General features: G+C 42.4%; 1 protein-coding gene across 1 annotated transcript in view; it reads left to right on the forward strand.

The window, feature by feature from the left end:
• SEMA3C (semaphorin 3C) overlaps positions 1–27,296 on the forward strand; it is a 171,383-nt gene that overhangs the window by 123,409 nt on the left and 20,678 nt on the right. The window contains exons 11-13 of the mRNA XM_044423394.1: positions 2,306–2,450; positions 12,850–13,072; positions 23,993–24,081. Coding sequence (XP_044279329.1) covers positions 2,306–2,450; positions 12,850–13,072; positions 23,993–24,081 — 457 coding nt within the window. The remainder of the gene's footprint in view (positions 1–2,305; positions 2,451–12,849; positions 13,073–23,992; positions 24,082–27,296) is intronic.

Genomic DNA, 27,296 nt, shown 5'->3' on the forward strand with positions numbered 1-27,296 from the left:
GTGGAAGACAAAGAACAAATTTTTATCTGACAAGAAGTGATATATACCCTACACTTTCAATTACTAACACTTCCCTTAGAAGTAGCTACAGTGTAAATAAATAAATAAATAAATAAATAAATAAATAAATAAATAAATATCTCAAGCAAGCAAGCGTTTAGTAACTTGGTGTGCAATGCTGTGTGTGTGCCAGCAGAACCCACCTCCAGAGACAAGGGAAGCCAGCACTTCCTGAAGTAACTGGAAAGAAGCTGAAATGCTAATGGAAGTCAGCAGAGTTCCCAGGAAGGTTCGATAAATTCATGGAGGAGAAGGCTATCTTTGGCTACTGGTGGCCATTCTGTTCCTGCAGTGGCCAACCACCTGCCCACAAAGTCTCACAGGCAAGAGCACATGCCTGTCCAAACTCCCAGCAACGGATATGCTTAGGCAGCATATTGCTAACAAGACCAGTATCCTTCTTCTCGGTGAATTTATCCAGTCCTTCTCCTACATAGACCAGTAGCTCTGCTTATGTTCTTAAGGAGATTCTGTGGACCAACCCCATTCCAGAATGGAGTACTTGGGCTCATTTCTGGGATTGCTGAAGGAAGGACGTGTTGTGCTGGCGGTGGAGCTTCCTGGCACCACCACCACTGTGGATCCGCGGGCACCATTGGACACTGCCCTTGATTTTCATTGGGTCCTGGATATTTGCTCGTGCGAGCAAGTGCTGAATATGCAAGGCAGCTGTGTGCCTGTAATTCTGTTAGGGGTCCCTCCACAGTAAATAGATAATCCCCTTTTTTCATCAAAGCACTAAATATGGTAATTCTTTTCTTAATTGCTTGGCAATCGAGAAAAGAATCATGTCAACAGCTGAGACTCTATAATGTGCTCCATGAACAATGTAAGAAGGAAGCTTAGCAGGAGGGGTGGAGAGAGGCCACGTTTCTGATTACATTATGTATTCAGCATGTTTGAACTGAAAATTGGTTTGCCTAACTCATGTGGCGGAGTGGAAAATGGACAAAAAGCAAGGAAGCCATATAAGGTGGCAGCAAAGTGAGCTCTGAGTATATTCCAGGCCCTGGAGGTAATTCCTTTGCTCTGTGCAAGGTTGACACTGGCTTGGGTTTCTTTTACTACGTATCCACAGTGATTTTTTTATTCGTTTTAAAAAATAACTCTAAATTGAGCATATAGTATAATTAGAAGTAGAGATTGTAAGAGATTTCATTTGGCAGTCATGCCTGTGATTTGTCTTCCTCTGATGTGCAGAAACATGTTGCGGCCCAGAATTGTAATTAATTTTAATTAAAGCCCATTTTCTCAAGAGCCTTTCTGAGATAAAGTAATTGTATGGAGAAAATGTAATAAATTAGACAAAGGGTATATTGCTTGAGTTATGAAATATAGCCTCTCCCCCTCAAGTCCATGCTTACCATTATTTCAGAAATGAGAGATCAGTAAATATGGAAGCTGATTTTAAGACAACAAACTTGGTCATGGTATATTATTTCATGAATCAGATATTCAGCCTGTTTAGTATGATCAAATGTGTATATCTTGTAAGATTCTGAGAGGAAAAGACATGATCATGAAGCTGAAAACCTTCATATCAAATGAAACCTGAGAGAGAATTCTAAGTCAGACCTATTCCAGTATCTAGGAAATAGCGTAACTTTCCCAGCCAGTGTTGAGGATCTGCTCCTTACAATCACAATACTGGGGAACAGCTAGAGATTTCTGTAATGCAATCTGGAGCATGAGCATAAAAGCTCCTGTATGTTCATAGAGGGATAGTGGATTACCATCTCCTGGCATGCCATGCATTCAAAAGCTATGTGAGAAGAAACTCCACAAATATTTGAATACATACAGATTTGTATACACATGAGCAAGTGCCACAGTTGGCCACAGCACAAAATTCATATGCATATGTATTTTCTGCATTGATTTGCACTTCCAAAAATTTTCAAACCCCACTAAATATGTACATTCCCTCATTAATGCATAATTTCACACTGTGATCTGCAGGAAAAATGCATGTTTTCAGTTGGGTATTTATTTTCCTCATAGTTTTCTGCAGCTAAATTTATGTACCATCTTGGAAGCTAAACACACACACACACACTCTCTTAGTCTGCAAGTCTGGAGAAGGCTGTCCTGCTGCTGAGTTCATGGGTTGGATTCCCAGAAATACAAACTCATTTGAATCTGTTCTGGGCATCTCCAATATTCCTACAGGAATGATTTTAGAGTCACTTTGTTCTAGATGCAAGAAGGTGGTGTGATCAGATTTTCTTTTCCCTGTTTTCCCCAGTTCTGTATTTAAAGGCTCAGCCGTGTGCGTGTACCACTTGTCTGATATCCAGAGGGTGTTCAATGGGCCGTTTGCACACAAGGAAGGCCCAAACCATCAGCTGATTCCTTATCAAGGAAGAATTCCCTATCCACGCCCCGGGACTGTAAGTACGCTGCCACGGAACTCCAGCTTTCCTTTGTGTTCTTTTGATGGTCCTGAACTCAGCATTGGTTTGGGCTGACCCTGGGATGTTCAAGCTGCTTTGGTGGGTGGTGGTGAGTGGGGTGATTTCAGGAAGGATACAGACAAGTTGGCTAGAATTAAGAGGCAGAGGAGATGATAAAAGGCAGCAGTGGATGATTGTGATATAAGTAGAAAGACCGAAGGCTCTGCAATACATGTAGCCCAAAGAAAAGACTAGAGTTTTTAAAGGTGGCCATAGAAAAGTAGGCAGAACAATCCACATTCTATTCATGAGCCCCAAGACAAGAAGCCCCAAGTTTAGGATACAACAACAGGATGAATTTAAGTTAAACACTGGGAGGAAAGTTTTGACTGGGTCAGGGCAATTGGCCAATACTGGCTGTTGGCATGAGGGAACTACTTATGGGAGCTGTGCCGTCTCTTAGTTTTAGAACTGAGTCATGCCTGATGGAAGAAAAAAAAAAAAGAATTTCTTCACATCAGAATCTGTGTCAAAATGACTTAAAAGATAAAATCCACAGGCAGCAACCCCTGGGACAATTCTGTTGCTGATGTGATTGAGGCTGATTGAATGTTTCCTCGTATTTGGAAAACAAATGAACAACAGTCTCCCCCTGCATGGAACGAATAGAACGCCCGGGAAATGGCTGTGACTGGAGCGTGTAGGCACTAAGTACAGCTTTCGATATGGAAGTGATGGCAGTACAAAAGCTCAGTAGCGGAACTTTCATAGCTGCACGCAGAATACCCTGTGTTTAATCTGCAGCATCTTTCAAGCAGGACTCCGATGAGCCTGGGTTTAATGCCAGCGAAGGCAGGGCACAGTTGTGTTGGGACACATCTCCATCTGGCAACATGGAGAGTCCCTACCATGGCAAGATGGACCCAGTGTTTTAACTCAGTGCAGGGTGGCTCCCTAGCTAAGGAGGTAATAATAATTTATGCTGATTTTCCTAAAGTAAAAAATGAATGCAACTCCCTGCTAAGGTCACGGCCAATTTAATTCCTAATATCCTGTCTTTTTTTTTTTTTTTAATCCTGGGGGAACCCACCATAACAATTCAGCAATCCCAGATAGAGAAACTGCAGCAGCCTTGTTAGCAAAGATCAGTTACTGAGCTGATTAGCAGTGAGAGCTTTGCTGATAAACTTGTAACTGAAGCATAATGGCTGCTAATGGCACTGACGATTAGAATAATTTGATTAGCTTTGACAGATCTGGTTCCCGCATATGGGGTTTTCAAGTCTGAACAGTACAAGGCACAAGTGAAACTTAATTCCTTTTAGTGTCAAGTAGAGCAATTCAGCTTCACATGGAGATAAATGAATGTACAAGGCTCAGAGTTCTGACAGATAAAAGGTGAATAAAAGATAACTTGTAACTTGTCTAACTTGCATTCCAGAGGTTCATTATTCAGTGCAGTATTTTTGTAACATATGAAATCAATGATTCTTTTAACATGGAGGGTTAGTGAGTCTGGGGCTGGTCACACTGGCAGGGGAAAATATGTCTGAAAAGATAATTAACAATTTCAAGTGCAGTTGAAAGAAAAGAGTTTGGAGTGATAAGTAGATTGATAGGTGTCTTCTAAAGCATATTACAGGCTGAAAATGAATTTCATTGAAAACAAAGATTATGGATTGCAATATATGGAATACTCGGAAAATTTATTTTAAGCAAATAAATATTCAATAGTGATCATGTTGAAATTACAGCTATATCCAATATATAAGCCTTAGGCACTGTAATCAGAGGATAGTCTGACCAGTATATTGTGTCACTTAATTTGTTGCAGCAGTTCTGAACATACGAGGGGTCTTCAAAAAGTTTCCGTACTTTTATATTTTGTACATTTTTTTTTTGCTGATGGCATTAAAAAGTTAGTACAACGGTGGGAAAAATGCATTGCAAAGGAAGGTGACTATGTAGAAAAGTGATGTAATTTGTTTTTGGAATTTTTAAATAGAATTTTTAAAAATGCAGAAACTTTTTGAAGAACTCTTGTAATGTTGGGCAGTACAGAGGGTGGCGACAAGTGGCAGGGCTTTCTCTGCAGTGGCCCCCCATCTTTGGAACAACTTCCCCACTGCAGCCTGGTTGGCACTGAATTTGTCTTTTTTTTGGTGTCAGGGTAATTATAATTTTCTCCACAATACTAAAAAGGCCTATAGTAGTAGCTAAATCATGATGAAGAAATGGGGTGGAGAGGGGAATGAAATCTACAAGTCTCACCCACACAGATTTTATATCATGCCCTCATGGCCTTCTAAAACCAAAGATAATAAATGGACTTAGGATCCAAGGTCCTTTTCATCTCCCGATAATTCAAGTATCACTCTCAGCTCCCAGGAAAAATGACCCTATATTGCAAACAGCGTACCTGCAGAGTTATGCACAGAGGTCTCCATATGAGGTCTACAAAGTGCACTCAAGCCTTTTAATGTTAGTTGCAAAGTCACTCCCGACCCATCGCGACCCCATGGACAACATTCCTCCAGGCCTTCCTGTCCTCCACCACCCCCCGAATTCCACTTTAGCTCACGCCAACTGCTTCAGTGACTCCATCTAGCCACCTTATTCTCTGCGCTCCCCCGCTTCTTCTTTTGCCATCACTTATTCCCAGCATTAGGCTCTTCTCCAGGGAGTCCTTCCTTCTCATTAGGTCGCTAAAGTATTTGAGTTTCATCTTCAGCATCTGGACTTCTAAAGAACAGTCAGAGTTGACCTCCTCTAGGACTGACTGGTTTGATCGCCTTGCAGTCCAAGGGACTCTCAGGAGTCCCCTCCAGCACCACAATTCAAAGGCCTCAGTCCTTTGGCACTCAGCCTTCCTTATGGTCCAGCTTTCACAGCCATACATTGCAACTGGGAAAACCATAGCCTTGACTATACGCATTTTTGTCGGCAGGGTGATGTCTCTGCTTTTTAGTATGCTGTCTAGATTTTCCATAGCTTTCCTCCCAAGGAGCAAGCATCTTTTAATTTCTTGGCTGCAGTCACTGTCTGTGGTGACTCAAGCCTTACACACAGCCTTTTAGAGAGCAGAGAAAATCGGAAAGCTTCTTGTGGCTCCCTTTGGCAGGGCATTCTTGAACCCTCTCATCTGGATAAAACTGGAGAGTTGGGAAGTGAATAAATGGAGATGCCATGGCTCAGGAAAGCAACTACTCTGGAGGGAGGTTTGCAGCTAGTTTTGGATCGGGTCACACTCCCCTTCAAAGACCAAATGCCTGGGATTCCTCCTGTTTCTGTGCTAACTGCTGAAGCCCACGGGGCTGCAGGTGCATTTTACTAGCCCAGTCTGCTATGGTGCTTACAGGCATGCCCGGAGCAGATGGACCTTGGCTCAGTTATCTGCATTTCACTGGCATCCGGACTGGACTGCTGAAATGTGTTCTATGTGGCACTGGCATTAAAAATGATTTAGAAACTTCTGCTGGTGCAGAATGCAGTGGCCTGAACGTTGGTGGAATGTGATGCAACTTGATAACATAATGTCAAGAGATATACGCTGCCCAGAGATAGGAGGAGGAGGAATACAAATGTCTAAATAAAAAAACAAATAAGAATGTATTGTGCCCACTGTACTGGCTACCAGTGTGATTTCAAGCTCAGTTTAAAGTGTTGGTTTTTACCTTGAGAGCCATGGGACCAAATTACTTTTAGAACCACCTGCAAGCGTAAGAACAAGAAAAGTCTTGTCCCTTTACCCAGCTGTAAGGGCATTGAGATCGTCAACCATGCAAGAAAAGAGCTTTTCTGCAGTGGTCCCACACTTCTGGAATGAGTTGCCACCAGGGGTCCACTAGGTCCTATCATTGCAGTCTTTTAAGAAAGTCCCAAAAACAAAGTATTTTACTTCGGCTTTTCCCAGATTTGTTTGCCATGGTTGCTATTTTATTACTGTTTTTTATTGCTGACTTTAACATACTTTTGCTGTTTTTACTAGATTTACTAGCAAATGGGGTGGTGGCTGATTTGATGATCAGTGGATGTTGGTACCTCTGGAAAGTCATTGTTGTATTGGGTTGTTGTTCCCATTCTCAGGTTACTTGAAAACTCCCTGTCTATAATCCTGAATGTGAATATAAACACATCTTCTGAAAAGTTTGCAAATTTCCAAACATGCCTTTATTTGCCAGCTCAAAACACTTTCAACTTTCTCCAAATGCACAACTTTTTCAAAATGTACATATTTTAAATCACTCACACTCTCATCTATAAAGGAAATGGTGGCATTTTGGAAATTTGCACAAATGCAAAGATGTGAGGACTCTGCATAACTGTTGTGTTCAATGGCCAGCCACTCCATGGAATGTCCTTATTTGCACAAAAATGAACAAAAATCTCAAATGTCAAGGAGAGAGAAACAGTGAGCTCATGTTCAGAGAATCTTGGCAAATTCTCACATTGTGCATTCGCCCATCCCTGCTGTTGCATGCCCTGAATACACACAACTCGGGGAGTAGATGGGGCACAGGTCCAAATGCTCCCTCGCTTAAGAACTGCCTGCATAGAGAAGGCCAGCAGAACCAAGAGAGGGTCAGGTGAAAACTAGCATGTGCAAGGAAAATTGCACATCAGTAAATTTAAATATGCAGGAATCCTCTTCCTCCGCCTCTCCAAAGTGGTCCAGACCTGGAAAGGCTGTGAGATTTTAAATTATTTAGTCTGGCTCCTAGTTTTGACCCAGAGGCAATTTGCCTCAGAGTAAAGAATGCTAGAGTTTTCCTGTGGTTGTATCATAAGAAGGAGGCATGCTTGAAAGAGTATAAAGCATTACAGTGTTTGTTCCGATCAAGAGGACTGTGTTCTCTTACGCAGGATAACAATAGTATTAATTTCTAACAAAAGCATGTGAACAAGCCCAGGGCAAATTGAGGAGGAGGAAAGACATTACTTAGTTACAACTGGGATGAGTTCCCTCTATTAGTTGGCTTTGCACTTCTTAACTGGCAGAAAAAGAGGTCTGTTGCAGACATAAGACAATTTCTAAACGTTCCCTTTTAAGACAGTAATATCAGTGAACATTTTTATTTGATTCCTTGAAGATTTAGAGGCTTCTTGGAATAGCACTTCGGACTTGATATGGCCTGGAAATTAGTGGCCAGTGACGGAGTTAGAACTCATCTGCATGTTCAAAAAAAGCACAAGGCACTAGAGTTTAGATGAATGTGCAAGCACTAAATAGCTTCACCCCGCCATTGTAGATAAGCATCACCCCATCCATGCAAATAAAGTACTTGCAAGCTGTTCATGCAACCCTGCATTGTCAGGATCTGGAATTGCCTATGTACCACTGTCCACAGAGTCCCTGCTCTGAACCAATTGCACTCTGGGGATGGTTGTTAGGAAGGGAGGAGCTATACAAAGTGCCATCCCAGCTATTACACTTCCCGGAGGAGGGCAAGAAAGAAATCATAGTGATAAGCTTTTCTCTTTGCTGCTCAGTTCCTACATTTGCAGAACAATCCGATGCAGATCTCAAATGTATGGGGATCGAGCCTTGGTGCTGGCCACAGTGCATGAGGAAAATCTAATAAATTAAAGAGTGAATTAATATTAGTATTAAGTTAATCTGTCGTCTCTTCTCTGGTGTCAGTCCCAGAAAGGGACTTGAAACATAAAGATGGACCCTAAATTGTCCATTTGGTTCCCAGCCTCAGGTTTCCAACTGCTGTTGGGCTACAGCATCCATAATGCCCAGTCCTCATGACCATGAGATGGGGGTGATGGGAATCAAGATGTTAGTTGAGGATCCAGGATCAGGAAGACAACAGGATTCGCTGCATTTTCCCCAAAACATCTGCAAGTGGCTCCAGGCTGATGTGACAGGCTGATGCTGTGGGGTGCTAGGATGACAGAGTCTTTGTGCACTTCTAGGAGGCATCCGCCCTTTCGTTGGATAAAGAGTGGTAGAGCACACAGACCTTGATCTGACTCAGGAATCCAGTTCTTACCTTCTTCTAAAGGCAGCCATCTGAGCAACAGTTAAAGTGAAATTGAAGAAGGTTAGTTCAGTAACCGATTCACTTGGCAAGAGCCAGGCCCTGCAGGCCTTGGCATCCCTTCAAAAAATACCAGTCATTGCAGATTTTTCTGCCGCAATCAACTACGAGTTATAGAAAACCTTAATGACGTAATGTACCGACTCATGCTGGGCAGGAGGCCGTCTGTTAAATCTTGTTTGTCATCTGGACTTTATACAAATCATCATCAGGAGCTATAGCATGTCAGAGAGTGCATTAGAGGCCTTACATCATGTCTCAAGTAAAGGAGAAATTCTGTTAGTCAAAAGCCTGCAGGGGAGAGTCGAGGCACCTCCAGCCCTTTGGACACTGCTGAACTGCACTTCCCATGTTTCCTCACCATGGAACAGAATAGTTTGAGCTGATGAGTCCAAGATTATCCTGAGGATAAGCTGTTGTGAGCCGTCCAGAGACCCAAAGTGATTGGACAGGCTGGAAATATCCCAGATAGATAGATAGATAGATAGATAGATAGATAGATAGATGGATGGATGGATGGATGGATGGATGGATGGATGGATGGATGGATGGATGGATAGATAATCTTTCCCAGCTCTGACATATAGGGTTCTAAGGGATAGTTGGTTAATTTTTGTAGGGCCATACACAGAGATATTATCCAGAGGTAGTATGAAGAGGCTTCTTTTGTGGCCTGCACAGGGCTATTTCTTTTGGAGCATTAATTGTGGCTCCTTGGCAAATAGAGACATGACTTTTCTCTGCCCGGTGTGGAAATAGCTTTACAAACAAGTTACATTTTCGTATTGCTACACTGCATATACATGGAGCAACCGCTGCAAATCCACAGCTTCTGATGGGAGCTTTGAGATTCTCCTCTTCCATAAGACTTATTTAGGGTGGCACGGAAGGAGATGAGGCTATGGGAGTGCAGTGGCCCCCCATTTGCGCTGGCTATGGGTAGGACACTGAGTCAGTCCACCATGGGTCAAGGCTAACACCAGAGGTCTTCCCAGCCTTGCCAGAGTTGTTTGAACATAGGACCATTTGCAAACAAAGTATGTGCTCAACTGTTTGTGCATCATGCATCAATGGGAAACCTTTTAGGGCTGAAATCCTCCCAAAATGGCTCCCAGTATAAAAGATATTGTGGGTTCACACAGCTTGATAAGCCATGATGGCTTATAAGCCAGGACAGTTAGTTTTGCAGTCTGAATCCAGTTTAACAAGCCATATTGTTAGATTCAGGCAACACAAGAAGCTAGCCCTGGATTATCATGTTGTATGAACCCAGTCTCTGTACACTTCTGAGGTGCAACCCAGCAGCAAGGGGGAGGTTCCTGATTTTGAACTGGAAAGAGGTTGTGAGAACAAGTAGGGAGGAAACTTAAATTGTAAGCCTTTTTGGTATAGTGGCTCATGTCTTTCTTCCAGTTATTAAAGCCACGTGTCTCTTCCTAGAGAAAAGCTAAGGTGAAGCAGTGGGTTGGGGAGGGTAACCGAATCAGGGAAGTGAATTGCATAGCAAATATTTTCTTGGCTCCTGAAGGGTCAGAGTTAATTCCAGAGTACTGCTGGATCACATGGAGATGCCCAAGCTACATTGGAGACCCTTGCCGAGGACATAAGGTTGCCAAGGAGAGAAGTTGAAGTGCAGGCTTCGCTCACATTGGCTCACATTTCTCACATCCCCCTGGTAATTCAGGAAAGATTTGCATTGCAGTGGTCCCTGTGCTGTTAGTGTAACATATGTAGGGGGGCTGTGAAGCTGCAGTGCTCCATGAAAGGTTTTGTGGAAGGTGTGGACGATGCATCAGGTGGAGAAGGTGTTGTGACTTTCAAACTATAGTTCAAATCCCATAACACCTGACAAGCTAAAACCAATCCTGGCAAGAATTTGAGAGAGTAAGAAACATGAGAGAGTAAGACATGGCATGAGAGAGTAAGAAAATCCATAACAGGATCTTTCTGTCTGGCTGTCTGTCTGTCTGTCTTTCTTTCAAGTGTATGATTACATCAGCTGTTGTCAATTAGAAAATTAGGTCAAGTGAAATATAGAACTATATTAATCTGATTTGACTTTGACATTGCCTTTCATGGACATCTTAGCCTTCATTGTGGCTGTGCAATTTCTTGCCAATATTTCCGTTTTACAAAAGCTGCAGGACACTGTTAAAATGCAGTATTTATGTAAAGGGTCTGGTGCAAGCATAAATCTGCTTAAGACTCATTCCAGTAAGCTCAGCTGCTACATCACCAAAACAGAGAGAGAGAGGGAGAGGGAGAGGGAGGGGGAGGGAGGGAGAGTTTGCTATGACTTGAGCACACATGGAGATCTATTATGTTGCCTTTGTAGTATAAGCAGCCCTGGAGATTTCCTACTAATCCAGCAAAATAGTCCATCTCTTGCTATGATATTGGAGACAGCCTCCATTCCAGGATGCATAGTCATGTCGCCCCGCATGGTTAAATGGCAGGTAGGGCTGTGCCAGGGTCTTTGCAGCTGTGTGCAATATTAGACACCTCAAAAGAAGTATTTTATCATGGCAAATCCTACTGCATCCAACTTTGTCTTGGGTGCCTTGCACACATCATTCCATATGCCACCCCAGCTATTTGTAGCTTCAGGATTGTGATGTCACCAGTGATGCAGGGCAGAGAATTTTCCAATACTGTATTCCAATGGAGAACTTTCCACACCATATAAGTCTGCATTTACCCACAGTTGTCTCGGCTGCTGTACAATCGTGGCATATGGGATAAATATAGCATATGCATCTTTATAACCTATTTTTCTAAGGCAAGAAGTGGCAAACCCTAATGAAAAGTAGAGGATGGCAACCCGTCCTGTGTGCAATGCAGTCGGCTCCTGGTCTGGAACAGAGTTATAAATGGTGCATTCATCCTCTATTGCTAGCAGTCTTTAATATGCTTTAAAAAACTGAAGGAGAACTGAGACTAAGACTGCGATTACTGTTTGTTTCAATTCGTAATATAAGAAGAGCCATGCTTGGACCAGCCCAGGGACCATCTAGCCCAGCATTCTGCTCACAGCATGGCAGCCAACCAGTTGCCCATGAGATCTCACAACAAGGCATGCGTGCAACAAAGTGCCACAGCCGGTGCCCACGGAGCCACGTCCACCCCTTAGCGAAGGAGCACGTGCAGCCCGTTGATCTGAATTGGGCTTTTCTCAACTTGAAATGGAACCGAGAAGCAGTGCAGAGCAGGAGTGCAGCTGAAGGTGCTCCGGTCATCTCAGCAAAAGAAAATACATCTGTTGCTATATCAGCTCTCTTTGGGAATACACCTTAAAAACAGTGCATTGTTTCAGCTGTAACATTTTGGTTAAATATAAGTAAATCTCATAAGGAAGGATATGCTATTATCTTTACATTTTTGCAAATATTCCAATAAAATGATTTCCACATACAGCTTTGAATATATTTCAATATAACATTTATACTCTATTGTGTGGTTAATTGAATTTCCCCCTAATAAAATATTTCAGTTCAAATCTTTTGCCGTTATTAGGAAAACTTACGCATACTGGAGAATAAGAATGAATCAAGCAAACATGCTAAATTAGATTAAGGTCATCATTGGACACTTTTTCCAGAAACTTTTCCAGTTCTGTTTTATGTATTTATTTTTTGGGGGTGGGGGAAATACTGGTCGTCACATATATATTTGAGTGAAAGTATGTATGTGGCGATTTGCTCTGATCAGTAAATGTGTCGTGATCATTAGGAGTCCTGATGTACCATTCTGACCAATAATTAAGAGCTAGAAGGCAATGTTCCAGCTGTTATTATGTATAGTAGTGGTTGATTAATAGCCCCTGGTGAAGATATCCATTATTTTCTACATCAGACATACCTGTCATGTTCACTGAGAACCAGATGAGCCTTTGGAATGCATATCTCCATCCCAGAATATGTACATATGTACCTGCTTTGCATTTTTGCTAGGTCAGCTCTATAATAGGTTGCTTAATTTCCAGCTGCACAGGTGTTCTTTATAGGAGCTTCAAAAAAACATATTGAGTTGACGTGGAAAAGACAATTTTATAGGCGTGGGTCTCCAGGCATTTCTTTAATAAGATCTAAATTAAATTATTGTTGGATGACGTGTACTTAAATTCTGGTAATGTTTGAACAATAGCTCATCCCTGATTAAGAGTTAATCAATATTAAGGATAACAATAGCTCATCCTTAATATTCTTGATTCAGGCATTCCCACTTTGTGCCAAAAGGACTGTGGTGAAGTGATGCACATTTGTCCCACTAAATGGAACGTGATAAAGAACTGGACATTAAAACTGCACTGGTATAGTTGCTAAGCCCTGATTGTCATGAACTTTTCACAGTGCCCTGGAGGAGCCTTCACACCCAACATCCGAACAACCAAGGAATTTCCAGATGATGTGGTCACCTTCATCAGGAACCACCCATTGATGTTTAATCCCATTTACCCTGTCCACAAGAGACCCTTAATAATCCGGACAGGCACAGACTACAAATATACAAAGATAGCTGTTGATCGGGTCAATGCTGCAGATGGAAGATACCATGTTTTGTTTCTTGGAACAGGTAAGACAGACTTACAACTACGGTTTTAGGTTCTTTCCATCTTTGATTTGCACAGTAGAATCTCAAAATCTCAGACAGTGTCATGAACAAGTGACTCCCCTCTTTCCTTCCCTTTCAGTAGTCCCAGATTGAAACTGTAGAAGTGCAGTTCTTTTATTGAAATTTAACTGGCTACAACAGAGCATCTGTCAGAAGCTGCAGCTGGTGCAGAATGCGGCAGCCAGATGACTAACTAGAATCAGTAGCTCCAAACATATAAGTGGGTCTGGTTCTGACCCACTTGCATTGGTTGCCTGTACGCTTCCAGTCCCAGTTCAAGGTGCTGGTTTTAGCCTATAAAGCCCTGCATGGCTTGGGGACTCAGTACCTGTCCGAGCACCTCTCCCAGCCATGATCTGCTTGGACACTGCACTCAACTTCTGGAGTTTTACTCCAAGTGCCAACTGCACGGGAAGTGTGGAGGGGGGCAACAAGGGTGAGGGTTTTCTCAGTGGTGCCCCCACCCCCCATCTATAGAATGACCTCTCCACGATACCAAAGCTGTCACTTTTTCGGTGCCAGGTCAAGACAGCTCTCTTTTCTGAGGCTTTTAAGAACTTACCTGGCCACCCAGGGGCTTGAGAGGGATCACCAGAAGAGTTTTTCAGAGTCACTCTGTTTGGATCATGTGTTTTTATCATCTGCTTTTTAGCTGTTTAAAACTTTTAATTTTGTTTCTGATTTTTCTGCTATTTTTGTGGCATTTTACCATTAGTTTTTATAGATAGTGTAAACTGCCCAGAGAACTTCAGCTGTGGATATAGAAATGAAATAATGAATAATGAATAATAATTTAATAAACAATAAATAATGATTATTCTAAATAATGATTTAATAAATAACACATAATGATTAGTATAAATAATAATTTATAATAATCAGTCTTTTGAGCATGTGGAAAACTTTCTGACAGCCTTTGAAGTACTTAAGTCTTCCAAGATCCAGAGGTTACACATTGCAGTCTTCTAATCTGGAGGTTCCTGGGGCTTGTACATGGTGCCCAGACTATCTCTGTGGGGAGGAGGGGACATGGGTGGATGAGCGGGAGTGCCACAAATGCCACTTGGGCTTCCAAGATGGTGCTAGTGAAGCGAAACCCTGATTCTTAGCAGATGGGGTCACCAATGGCATTGAGCCCATTCCGTCTGTACCCCAGCGGTGCCCGTTCCCCATGTAAATTGCACTAAGCCTCTCAACAGCTGCCCTTGAGACAGTGTGCTGAGACTGCCTTCCATTCCTAGCATTTGGTGGCTGAGGAAAATGTTGCAGGATGCTCAGGTACCTGCCACCAGGAAGCCCTTGCAGTCTCTGAACCACCTTTCTTGCACACACTGCCCTCTCTCTTGTTCTTTGCTTGATAGGCTGTCTCTGCGTCAGACCTGAAATGATGCAGTGCACAATAGGAGTTCAGTGCTCATTTGAACCAGCTCTGTTTTCACACACAGGGCATGTTTTACTATTGCTGCTGCTGCTGCTGCTGTTGCTAATCATCATCATCATCATCATCATCATCATCATACTCTTTAGTTTAGAAAATTTTAGTTACAACTTTACAAAGTCTCTCATATACTCCCTCAATGTAAAATTTTAGAGTATGTAAATTAACTGGGTGCATCAAGGCAATAATTCAAAATCAGGAACAGTGAGAAGCTTAATAAAGATTTGTTTGGCTGTTAAATTAAAGCATTGCATGCAAGAGTTTGTTGTACTTTCAGTCTCATAAAGAGAAGCAGTTCACTTGATATCTTCTCACTGAATCTGCAAGAGTCACTGGAGTCAATGCGCATGGCGGGAAGTCCTCTTGCTCTGAATCGATCCTTATTTTGGTGCAGCCATGTTGCAAGTGCTTTAAATAGGATTCTTCCCTTTGCTTGAGCTACCAAAAATGTTAAAAAACACGAATTGCACACAACAGCTTTGAACAGTTCAAATAGGGTCGATGAGTTAATTAAAAGATTTGTGCCCATTTCCTTCGGGTAAGTGCAAAAACGGCATTGTATAACACTGGCAGACTTGCTAATTGGTGGCAGAGGCTGCGGCGGCCCTTTGGCAGTGGCAAACGGGACTTGGCAGCAGGGTGACGTTTCAGCTCAGGCAAGATGGATGAGTTCCCAAGCAACACTGAAATGTTGTCAGTCATATCTGACACTGTCTGCAATGTAAGTCATGCTTCAAATTAAGAATGCTTCCATGCCAAGTTCAGAGACTCCAGCTGCAGGTGAGCTTCAGGACTGATCTAGCCATGATAGAGTTCCTGGGATTGCACCATTTATCTTTGACTATCTCCACACCCCTATCTCCAGATCTCCTCAATTATGGAGGGCAAGCGTGTCTGAAGGGGGACTCGAGAATGTGGAGTTATTATCATGGTGCTCTGGGAGAAGCAGTATTAATCAGGCATACTGGTATCTGCAGTCTGAAATAGTGCTTATTCTAAGGATTCTGTACCCTCTGATGCATCTGTGTGCATAACTGAGTCCTGTGTACTAGTAATTGATTCTAAGCCAGTGGGGAGAGAACCCCTTAGCTTTTCATTGTATAGAAATGCCAGAAGAAAGGCACAATCAGCCCTGTAAATTTTGTAAACTACTGGGAAATAAATGCACAGTGTCCTCTGTGACCTTCGCCTATAGTGTCAAGTTCCTAGCAGCTGTTTCTTGCCAGGCACTGCTAGTGTGTATGGAATTTTTTTCCAAAGGCTACAAAACTCATGAAATAAATCCCACAAATAGGCAATTGTTCCTGTGACATATTGCGTGGCTTTCTGAATGATAATGATCTTGCATTTAGCATGTGCCATTCATCCCAAGGTACCCTAAAGCGCTCCACAGGCCTGGGGGATGGCTGAACAAACTTGGCACTCCAGGGAGCCTTTTTATCTCCAGCAGAAATGGAGCTGCCTCTCAGATGAAAAGGGGAAGCATTCGGCACAAAAGCCAGCCCTGAAAGAGAGACGCGTAGGATGCACTTCATAATCCCCTACAGAAACAAGAGGAACAGTTGACTTGTGTGCACCATCATTGCTAGATTTCCATAAGGGTTATCTCTGAAGAGCAGAAGGGGTTTTCGGTAGACCCTTAACTTGTCTTTATTTTCTTGAAGTAACTGATCCTGCTATTACTGCTCAATCATATGATATTTTCCTTAGAATAATACTGTGTGATGTATATCCCACTGCGTGTAGCGCTGGGCAAACATGATGCAATCAGGATCGCCAGGGTTCTCTACTGCCTTGCCGCTCATCTCAGGCCTTACCCCCCTTCCTTACTATTTGCATCTGCTTGTTTACTCTGTAAAAATGAGGTAATCAAACAGATTTGTGCAAGTTTCCTCCAAGTTTCCTCTAAGCTGGTTTATGGAAGCAATTTATGCAAAACAGCCTGGGAATTGGGAGCAAGACAAATGATCTCCTGGACAATTGGGTTATTTGTATGTGTGGTATAATTATGAACCAGAGTAAAATAAAATGGCATTAGAAGCTGTTGCTGTTTAACTTCTCTGTTAAGAAAACCTTTTAAACAAAACAAACCACACAAACTGTTATGTAATGATCATAAACCATTATTAATCATGTGGCCCAAGAATTCCCTAAGGATTTTCCAGCACTAGAAGGAGGAACTAAAGCATTTTTTTCCTGACTTTAACAAGGGTCAGTTACTTAGTATTCTATCAGAGAGATATAAGATGGTCAAAATGTGTAAAGATGAGCCTGGAGGCAGATGTTTTGACACCAAGGAATGAAGTGTAGAATAAGATAACCCTGTGCAAAAAGTAACAAATATTTACTACAAATGGATATATCCTGCCTTTATTTAGAAATGTACCTCGTTATGATATTTCTGTCATTGCCAAATTAAACTTGAATATGGGGTATGTTGGATAAATGAAAATAAGCTGATCACCACTGGAAGGGCTCACTTTGTATTGGTGCTGCACACCTACAGTAAAGAGAATTTTTTTCAATGACTTTTGCTGGTGTTGCCTGTCTCTCTGGCAGAGCTCCAACGACAAAGGGGAATGTTTTCATTTCCCAGTAAATGTAAGCGCGTATTGAACCACAATTTCAGCCAACACAAACTCATGCTAACTTTGAGAGCTTTGAAAGGGGCATTCTTCCATGTTTTCTGAGGAAAAATGAAATTGTCACACACATCCCTAATTTTAGGGTGTTGAAATTCTCACTTAGCTGTGAATTCCCAGGGTTGCCTTTAACAAATCTTTCCTGCTGGCTAGAACTTGATGTTACAGGTAGAGTTGTCCACAAATTGCCTCTTGAAATTCTCTACCCTGAATATCTCCTGAGGGATAAGAAAATCTCAGAATTCCTCTGAGAAAAATGCTTCCTGAGACATTTTGACTCAGCTGTAGTTGTCATTCTTCAGGATTCTGCTCCTTCTCCAAGCTCTTGCAAGTGTTAGATGCTGGATAGCTCTTGTTTGTAAGGGAGACGCCTACAATCCCATTACTCTGAAAAGCCCTATATATAACATGTCTGAGTGGGACTGTGTCCCATTCCAGCAAAAAGGTAGGGCTAGTGCTGTCCCAACATCTGAAAACTTTCTTCTCCCGTGAAAGAGGCTTCATTTTTTCTCCCCCATTCTCAAGGTATTTTATAATGTATTTGGACTTTATTTGAGTTTGCCCAGCATTTCGTTTGGCCTCATATTTCTCCATTGCTCTGTAGCCTCCCAGGCTGCTGCACTTCCTGGTCTGAAAAAGCCCAATGAGTGAAATTATCTCATGATGTCTTTCCTGGACTTTAATTGAAGTGTAGGAAGCTGAGGTGGCCATGGACTGCCGGAGAGTTGAGAACACAATGAAGGACAGAATGCTGTCCAACCACCTCATATTAAGATAAACACAGTAACCTTGAACCCACTGCATGGGAATTTCTGATTTTTTCATCTCCTTGAAATTTATTTTCAAAAGGAATGTCTTTTCTATATAATAGAATGAGAGTGGTTGTAAAAATGAGGAAGAATCTTTTGGGAGTGCAATCCATTGGATTCCCTCAGCTCATTTCCCTCGACTCTGGTCCACTTTCTTGCAGCTCTCAGTCCAACTTGGCATTGAATGTTCACGTGAGCACCTGCCAGCAATCACGCCTGCACGAAGCCTTCACAAGCAGCATCCCTCCTTTGCACACAGGACGTGCGGGCTTTGTTTGTGCTGCATGTGCTATGGAAAAAGGTTGCCAGGATGCACAACAGGAATCCCACGAGTGTTCACAGAATTCCTTTCAGCTCAGCTCAGCTCAGCTCACTTCCTAACCAGGCCCAAGCACAAAAAAAGCAGTGCAAATGGAAGCAAGCTGGATTCTGTGTGATCATACTAACCCTACCTGTCCCGGCATAGTGCAGATAAGACACGCACAGTATTTTCTGCCCCCTACCCCCCAAAAATGCAAACTAGAAATGCTTATGGTAACGCTGAGGAAGGGCATTTTGCAGATGATTGACGAAGCAGATAGAAAGTAGCATGCATAGTCATGCAGCGATTCCCTTCTAATGGCTAATCATACATTTCACCATCACAGGGAAGCTGCTTCAACATAGGGATGTTCAGTCTAAAGTCTCACACATTCTGTACTTTCACATTCTTGAATCAGTGCACACAGTGTGGTTCTTTTTATCTTTTAAAATTTGCACAGTGCCAAATTTTGCAATGGAGTTCTCTAATCACAATATGCACACAACACTGGATATATTAGGGAAAATAATGTCCAAAATGTACAAAATAATGTTGAGTTACGTTAGGAAAATGACTTGTCAGAAATGCATATGTAAGGCAAAATTGCATATACAGATGCATGCTTTAGGAATCCAAATATTTTAGTGAGGATTTTTTAAATTAAATGCAAAAATTCTCAACATTTCAGGCAAAGCAAGCTTAAAGTGGAAAATGATGAAACTGAAGTTGACAGATTCTTCCATCCTGCTTCAAAATGTTCAAGGAGGCCACACACACAGGGATTAAGTCTTTCTCTGCCCCTCCATCACACTGCTGTCACCTAGAGGGGCACAGAGTTTTGTGTAGAGGATAATGTTCTCTCACATGTAATCCTCCAGTGCAATTTGAAATCCTAATCCTAACAAGGAGATCTGCAGAAAAGGTCCTAGGCTGCAGACTTCTCCCACTTGATGTAAAAGGCAGGGAGTAGGACCAGCTGAGGACAAAGTGGTTGGTTCTGCCAGAAAGAACAGCCCTGTCCTCCCCTCATGGGGATTCATTTCTGTGAAAACATAATGCTTCCGTAGTGCTACACCATTCTTGGGTTGTTGGTCACCAAGTGTTTTCCTTCGTGGGACATGGTGGAGCTTTCACAATAACTTCAATCAAATTGTCTTAACTATACAGCTCATACATGAAAAGGTACATTAAAGGCTTATCACCACATCTGTTCCACCACCAAGAAATGTTGCTAAGCTTATCTGAACTCATTTTGCTTTCCTTGAAATAATGGGGATGTTTTCCTCAACAGAACCCTTCCATTTTGGCTAAAATTGGAAAGAAGGAGAGTTTGCTAAGTCTTTTAAAATTTCTCACAACAACACATTCATCTCCAATTTGGTACTCAGTTGCACTTGAACTGAATTATTGAAATCAATGTGAGGGTTCCAGATGAGAAACAACTCAACAACTTTGCGGGCAGCACAAAAGTTGTGTTTTTTTTAAATAAAATTGGCATTCTCTTGAAATGTACAAGATGTTAGAGATAGTGTCCTGCCACCCCAGAAGGATCATTGTGCTATCCTTTGGCATACATGATTTTGAGCAGAATTTAGGGAGAAAGCTTATTTTTCGGCCTTTCATTTCCTTCTCTTTTTGTTTTCTTGACCTTGAGATCAGACCTCGTCTGATCTAGATGTGTACATTACATGCATTTTTGAGAGCCAGAATTATACTTGTAGTTTATCTCATCCCTAAAAAAGAGAGGGGCCACCTCAAAGGAAGACGCCCCTCCATAAAACTGTCATCTGGAGTACTTATTACAATTGTGGTGGTGGTTTTTATGATGTGGACAGCTTGCCCTTTCAGTTGTTGTCTTTTGCTTACTTGTTTGTTTTGGGGGATGGCGTTTATAGGTCTGTTGTGAAAGCTCTCTTTTGAAGTTTATAGTAGTGACTAGAATGTTCTTTCTTGGCTAGCTTATATTAAATAAATATGGACAGATCTAAACCTTATTCTTGAATTAGATGTTTGAATGTATTGTGAAGCTGCCAGACATCTTGTACTACCTAAGTCTTATATGTGCTGTGAATCATACATTTGCTCGATGTAAACAGTCATAATTCTTATAGGACATTCTTGTATATGTTGAAGATATTGCTCAATATTTAGATTTCTCATCTGTTTTTTCCTTGCCTCATCCTGCCTTTCATTACATCTGTTTGTTCCGTTTCCTAGTCTTTTGGCTGTATACTTTAAAACTTCCCATTTCTTCTGCTTCTTTTCACATTCTCATAAGAAAGCATGGAATTCATAATAATGCTAGTTATACATAGCATCTACACAGTGTTTCAGAGTCTCCATACTCACTTTATATCCATGTTACTTACAAGAAGCATGGACTATAGGGCAGCATTTCAATTGCTGTTTTACAGATGAGTGACTTAGGCTGCAGAATAAGAGCTTGCCCAAGGCACTTCATTGAATTCATGGCAGAGGTGCCACATGAAATAGAAGCTTCCTGATTGTTTTGCAGCCTTCACTCTACAGTTGTTGTTAATCAACAATTGTGGACACACTGTTCACACTTACATGCAAAATACTTGCTAACAAGTTAGCCATTTCTTAAACTTAAGTTGAACTTGTAGTGGTTGGGCATGTCTGACCAGAAGAAAGTGGGTGTTGTTCACAGAACAACAGGACAGAGGAGTCACTGAGTTGAAGGGAGGCGTAGACTGGCAAAGTGATTATAGCTTTGGAGCCACTTCAACATATGTCACAAGACTTTGGTCCAATTGGGTGGAGCACAGAAAAACCAGGAGAACTTTTGAAGGGGGAAATAGAACTGTGCTGGAATGTAGCACAAAACTTGGCTGCATTCAGAGGTATCTATTCAAATCACTCCCACCATAAATAAAGCATTGCCTTTTATTTAATTAATTAATATTGGGGATCGTAAAATACAGCTGCTTGTTTCTTTAACTTGATCTTGACTTAATCTGAGAGCAAGACTTTTCCACCTTGCTGTGATTAGGCCTGCTTAATAAAAGCTGACCCAAGCATGGGACACCCTGAGAAACTTGACCCACTTGCACTTTGCGGGTGTTCAGCGTCTTACCAACATGAGAACCAAAAGTGGCTGAGTCGGGTTCACAGCTTCCTCATTTGCAGGGGACCACAAGTTGCATTTTCCTTTAAAGCCAGGCAAGTTGGCCAAGATCTTTTTCTGGGCCATTTGCGATTTGCAATTTGGGCCATTTGCAGCTGTATTTTATGCAAATTTCTCTGGCTGCAAACCAAACGGTGCACATTACAGCCTGCTTTACAAGTTTAAGTCCTGATGGTGGCTCAACTTAGGTCAGAGCAGGTTGGCACCACTGGGTTGATGTGCCAGAAACTGGGCAAACCAATCCACTGCCCCCACTGGCTCCCTTGCGTATCCCTAACCTGGCACACTGCTTACCACAGACCTGAAATAACACCCTTGTCACACTCCAAATTGCCCTGAATTAGTCACACTGCAGTGCTATAAGTGAATTATGTGGAAACCATGGGTGTGAACAGGCTCTGTGTGTGGTGGGGGGGTGGGGGGGTGTTACGAAATTAGCCCTTGTGGGAAAGCCTGAGTGGGCTACAGACTGTGGGCAGGCAAAGTTTAGCTCATTCACTTCCTGTCCATGATTATGCGGGGGGGGGGGGGAAGCCTTCAGAGAGCCTGCTATTTGCTTGTTTACTTCCCCAAACTATTCTTTGTATGCCTATCTCTCGCCATATTTTTATTACTGCAGATGATTTCCTGGGTGAAACCTAGCTTACAAGAAAATGTCAGTAAATGCTAGGATTTCAGGATGTGGATCAGTCAAGTACTTTAATATAGCCCTTCCTCAGTTTCTCCGATTATTTTTCTTCATGGTCCATTTACATTGGCTTCCCTTGTGGGTGGCGGTCACTCTAAAATTCACTTTAGAAGACTATCTCCATGCAAATAAGTGGAATAACTTATATGACATGATGCATGATAGGTTGCTGCAGCAAAGATCCCTATGAAAATTGATGGCTAATGTATATGTAAAGAAGAGTCCCTCACTTGTTAAGGCTGTCAAGGGTGTCTTAGTTTTCTTTTCAATAATATACAACATATAGTGATCTGGCTGCCATGTTTGTAAGGAATAGGAAATGGAATGAGTTTCTTCCAGTTTTTCAGACAATGCATCTTTCACATGACCTTTATTTTTTACTTCACCTGTGCAATTCTGATTTTTTCAGCTTTTTAAAAAGTATAATATTTTATTGTATTTATTGCCTTGTTTTTATGGATGGTTGTAAACTGCCCAGAGAGTTTCAACCATCAGGTGGCAAACAAACAAACAAGCAAACAAACAAACAAATCTAACAAAAGGTAAAGGCTTTTCTTGAACTTGTGTTTCAGTTTGATATAGTAGATAAATGAATAAGGGCTCAATCCTTTGCAAGCAGAGCTTGTTGGGGCATTCTGGGTGTTGTAGGCTTTTTTCTGTCTAAACTTGCATGGGATTGTTCCTTAAGAAACTGACTTTCAGAGAGACTGTATTCTTCCATGTAGACCTATCTGGACTTTAGGCTCCGCTTTAGTGGCCGTTCCCCAGGTCAGTTGAGGTCAGTGGCTACTCAAGTGGTGGCCCAAGTTGCAGGATGCCCTCCTCAGAGAGGCTCCTCTGGTTCCACCTTTGAAGTCTTCGAGGTACCAGGCGAAGAATATTTTATTTGCCCAGGCTTCTTTTCATTCAGGCTGGGGCCATCCCTGGGGACCCAAACCAGCATAGCTTCATTCACAAACCATGTGTCTGACTCTGCATGGCTTTGCTTGAAGGATCTGATGCATCAAACTAGGGACTATTGAAATCTTTGTGAAGTTGGGAACAGAAACTGTTCGGACTGTACAGACTGGCAGCCATACACACATTCACAGAAAGAGAGGGGAAGAGAGCAATTTCCCCCCCTGCCCAGAACATTCCTTTAGTCAAAATCTAGTGAAAGGGTGGAGGAGGAGGAGGAGGGAGCCAGAGATCCAAGAGTCAGGCATCAAATGCAAATTCAACTTGTGTAGCATATCATTCCTAGTGTCTGGCAGTCAAGAGTTGCCCAGATGTGGGTCTTGAACAAGAAGCCTGAACAAGATGGACTGTAATCCTCCAGCATCATTTTGTGTCTGCTTCCATTTATGAAGCTGTCACCTCAAAATCCCACCAGAGCTTAGAGAAGTACCATCAACATGCACCAGCTTTGATCCTTTGTCTTCATAGCTTGCACGGGGATTTTAGTCTGTAGCTTAAGGCCATGCTTGTTTGTCTGTAAGTTCTTCATGATAAAAGCTAATTGACCAGAACTACAGTTGAGTGGTCTGTCTACCGAGGGAGGTGGAGGCAGCATCCAGAACCAAGCACATCTGTATCAACTACTTGTATCCAAAGTAATGGCCCCAGAGAAGCAACTTTTGCAGTGCTTTCCAAGCTCATCGAAGCTGCTGCTACTGCCCAGAAGCAGCAAGTTCTGCTGACTCTTTGCTTTGGTCTGTGCCACTCAAGTGCATTGATGAAATGCTCTTTCGTCTACTCTTTTCTTCATTGTGAAATTTTCCTGAATATGGTCTGATTCTTGTCTTCTGTTTTTGTTCCCCCTCCCTTCCCACCATGGCCTTCCTTTTCTTCCCTGGCTCCTTTTCCTGTATTCCAGACAAGGGCACAGTACAGAAGGTTGTGGTCCTGCCCACCAACTTCTCTGCAAGTGGAGAACTCATCTTAGAGGAACTGGAAGTGTTTAAGGTCGGTCTCTTTCAGCTTTATGCTTGTCAAAACACTTTGATCGAAAGTAGCTTGGCAAGATTGAAATGTCTGGTAGGAGATCAAATAAGGAGCACTGGAACTTCTTTTATATTATTGTTGGAGTTTCCAAGTGAAGAAAGAGGACTTAAATCTTCTGTAGCACATTTAGAATGCTGCTTCTCTTGCATTGTCATCCTGGCTTAAAAGATTTTGGTAGCTGCTGCTTCTTTATTTCTTGTATGTTACAGCAGCTGCTAGCTGCATACCATTTGCTATATCATGATTGCAATCACTTGCAGCAAGATGCCAAATTCTCTTGCTTTTTTGGTTATCCAATGAGTTTTCGGATGCTAGGAAACAAATCTCAAGCAAAAAACCCTGTTTTTGCTTTCCTGTGCTTTTTGAAAGTGCAAACATTAGGGGTGTTTGATATGAAGGATAAAAAATGCAGGAAGAAAAGCCACAGAATGAAAGCGTCCTTGTCAATCACTTTTCTGAATCCCTCTATAACTGAATATTTTAAAAAAATCAGAACAGTAGCCATATTACTGTATTATAATCAACCCCCATGTATTCTGTGTTACCCTTAAAAACACAAGGCATGCTAACTTTTGCACCACATTCATAACTGTCCTTCTCTAACTCATGGGATGGAAATGCTCCTGCCAACCATCATGAGACAAAAGCTTACTGGCTTCTCCTTGCATGGCTCATGCTCCTCTACAAGAGATGGAAGCAATGGTGTAATGGAGCCAAGGCTTTAAGGGATGAAGCTTCTGGGATGGGATGGAGCAGGGGCACCAGCATAGTCTCCTACCACCCCTCAGATTTCCCCTTTCTCTGGGAGCTTAGCACTAATCCCCACAGTAGCTGTGGGGTGGGAGTGAGGAAGAACGGGCACAGCAACTGTTTCCTGCTGTCATGCAAAGTATGTTGGGGTAGCCTGGCCATAAATGGGCAGTGAGGACCCAACTGAGATGAGAGCAGGTACAACTGGGTGGTCGTTATGGATCAATACAACCACCTGAATGTTGGGCTGTGGGGCAGACACACATCTTTATTTGGTTATTTAGTTTATTTATAGCCCACCCTCCAAGGAACTTAAGGTGGCTTTCACAATCCTCCTCCTCTCAGTCTTAACCTCACTACAACAACAACCTGTGAAGCTGAACACTGGTTCAAAGTCACCTAGTGAGCTTCATGGCTGTGTGGGGACTAGAACCCAGATCGCCTGAGTCCCAGTCCCACACGCTTAACCACCATACCGCACTGACTCTCTTCTCAGGCAATGGGGACTCCAGCACCTCCACTTCAAAATATACCACACAGCACTGGGCACAAGAGGAGCTGGCAGTGCCCCTTGCCCATGCAAGAGCCTATTCTCAGGAGTTGCAGCTGTCTTTGCAAATCAGATCCTGACTATAATTTATCCTCTGCATAAAAGAAGTAGCTACCTGTCAGCCAAGCTTGGACTAGCCTCTCTTTCTCACATTGGGCTGGAACAGCTGGAGGCTGAGTTCTTTCTCTCTCTCCGCAGTTTAGGCGAGAGCCATGCTTCATTCTGACTGGGCCCAAATAGAGATATTCTACAGCTCCCGCTAGCAGTTTCAGAAGCCCTTGGGAGTGCTGCCTCTTCCTCTCCCCATGTCCTTCTGGCATACAGCCAGACAATGTGTTGGGACAATGGAGAAAAGAAGAGGCAAAACACTTTTCTCTGTCCACAGCCTAAGCATCAATAGCAGAAGAAAGATTTATCAGTTGGTTGGTTGGTTGGTTGGTTGGTTGGGTTTTTTTACATTTGGTGGGGTGGCAGAGCTTTTGGGAAAGGCAATGGTAACAGAGATGGATGGGAGGGGAGGGACTGAAAATTCCTCTCTTGTTTGAATTTAGTCCAGGGTGGATAAGAATTTGGAGCTTTGGAGCCCGTATTTTGTGGTGGGCGTTATTAGTCCCCGACATTTGTTTCCAGGCCAAAGCCTGGAACGCTTCATTGGCATTTCTGTTAAGCACTCTGAAAGTTCTCCAAGGGATGAGCTGGATGGGGATTTTAAGGCCTTTGGCTGCCTTTCCCCATCTGTTGTTTATTTATCCTTATCGCATCCTCTCTCTGCTTAGCCACTAATTGTCCGTGCTTCTCCCCTTCTAAGCTCCTGAGAAAAACTGGCCTATTGGGGGAGCCAGCTTTCTCCTGTTCTCCTGGTGAAGACTTTAGAATTCTTAAATCAGAGTGGCTATTTTTTTTTTCATGGGGTGACTAGATCACAGAGCCAGGATCTCACTGAGATGCCTGCAGTTAATTCAGCAGCCAACACATTTGTAAGATCAGATGCTGTCTTAGCCCATGAGGAACAGTCTCTTCTTTGCAAAGAGACTGTCACTGTGAGGATGGGCTGATATGGAGGATCAGAGGCATGAGAGTGGATTCAGCATGTTTTGCTCCCGAGACAGAATGAATTGAATAGCAGTAAGCCAGTAAGCTTCTGTTCTGTCAGTGGAACCAAAGCAGAACCAATTCTAGTCAAGAAACTGAGCCTGCAGCAAACTACTGTAGTATTGAGTACTACTGTTTGGAGCTTCAGCCAGCCAAGCTCTTTCCTAAAATAATCCATTCCCACTCCTCCACTGTTTTAGTCACCACATCATCACATCCTTTCTTTGGGCTGTTTTTGGATACTCCTTTATGGCCTCTCCACATTATTTCTGCATACCTTGGAGTTTCCCCAAGCCTGCTGATGTTTCCCTCCTGTGAGTGGATGGTGCTATTCTGGCTATCTAAGAATTTACAGAGAATAAGTTCATATTTCATATATATGCATTAGAAATTTTCCTTTCTTCAGAATTTCAAGAATGAGAAGGACACTATGAGAGATGAAGTTAGCAAAATGAAGGCACCAGGGCTAGTATTATGGCCTGAGGTGTATATGGGATTCTGGTGATGCAGATGCGTGTGTCTATATTCTTTATAGAAAGAAAAGAAAGTCTCTTAATTTGAACCATCCTATTCACACTTCCAAAGTAAGACACAGATCAGAACAAAATTATCCATTGGGTGTTGCACCTCTTTGAACTTTAAGATACACTCTTTTGATCAATAAATAAGTATACAATATGTACTTTAGGAAAAAATATTGTGGAAACTTGTCTACATTAGAGGACAATGCTTGAAAAAAGAACTAATTAAATATACACATTTTCAAAACTGACTTCAAAACTGA

The sequence above is a fragment of the Varanus komodoensis genome, unplaced genomic scaffold (genome assembly GCF_004798865.1).
Source record: "Varanus komodoensis strain SLA01 unplaced genomic scaffold, ASM479886v1 scaffold13_3, whole genome shotgun sequence".
NCBI classification, from domain to species: domain Eukaryota; kingdom Metazoa; phylum Chordata; class Lepidosauria; order Squamata; family Varanidae; genus Varanus; species Varanus komodoensis.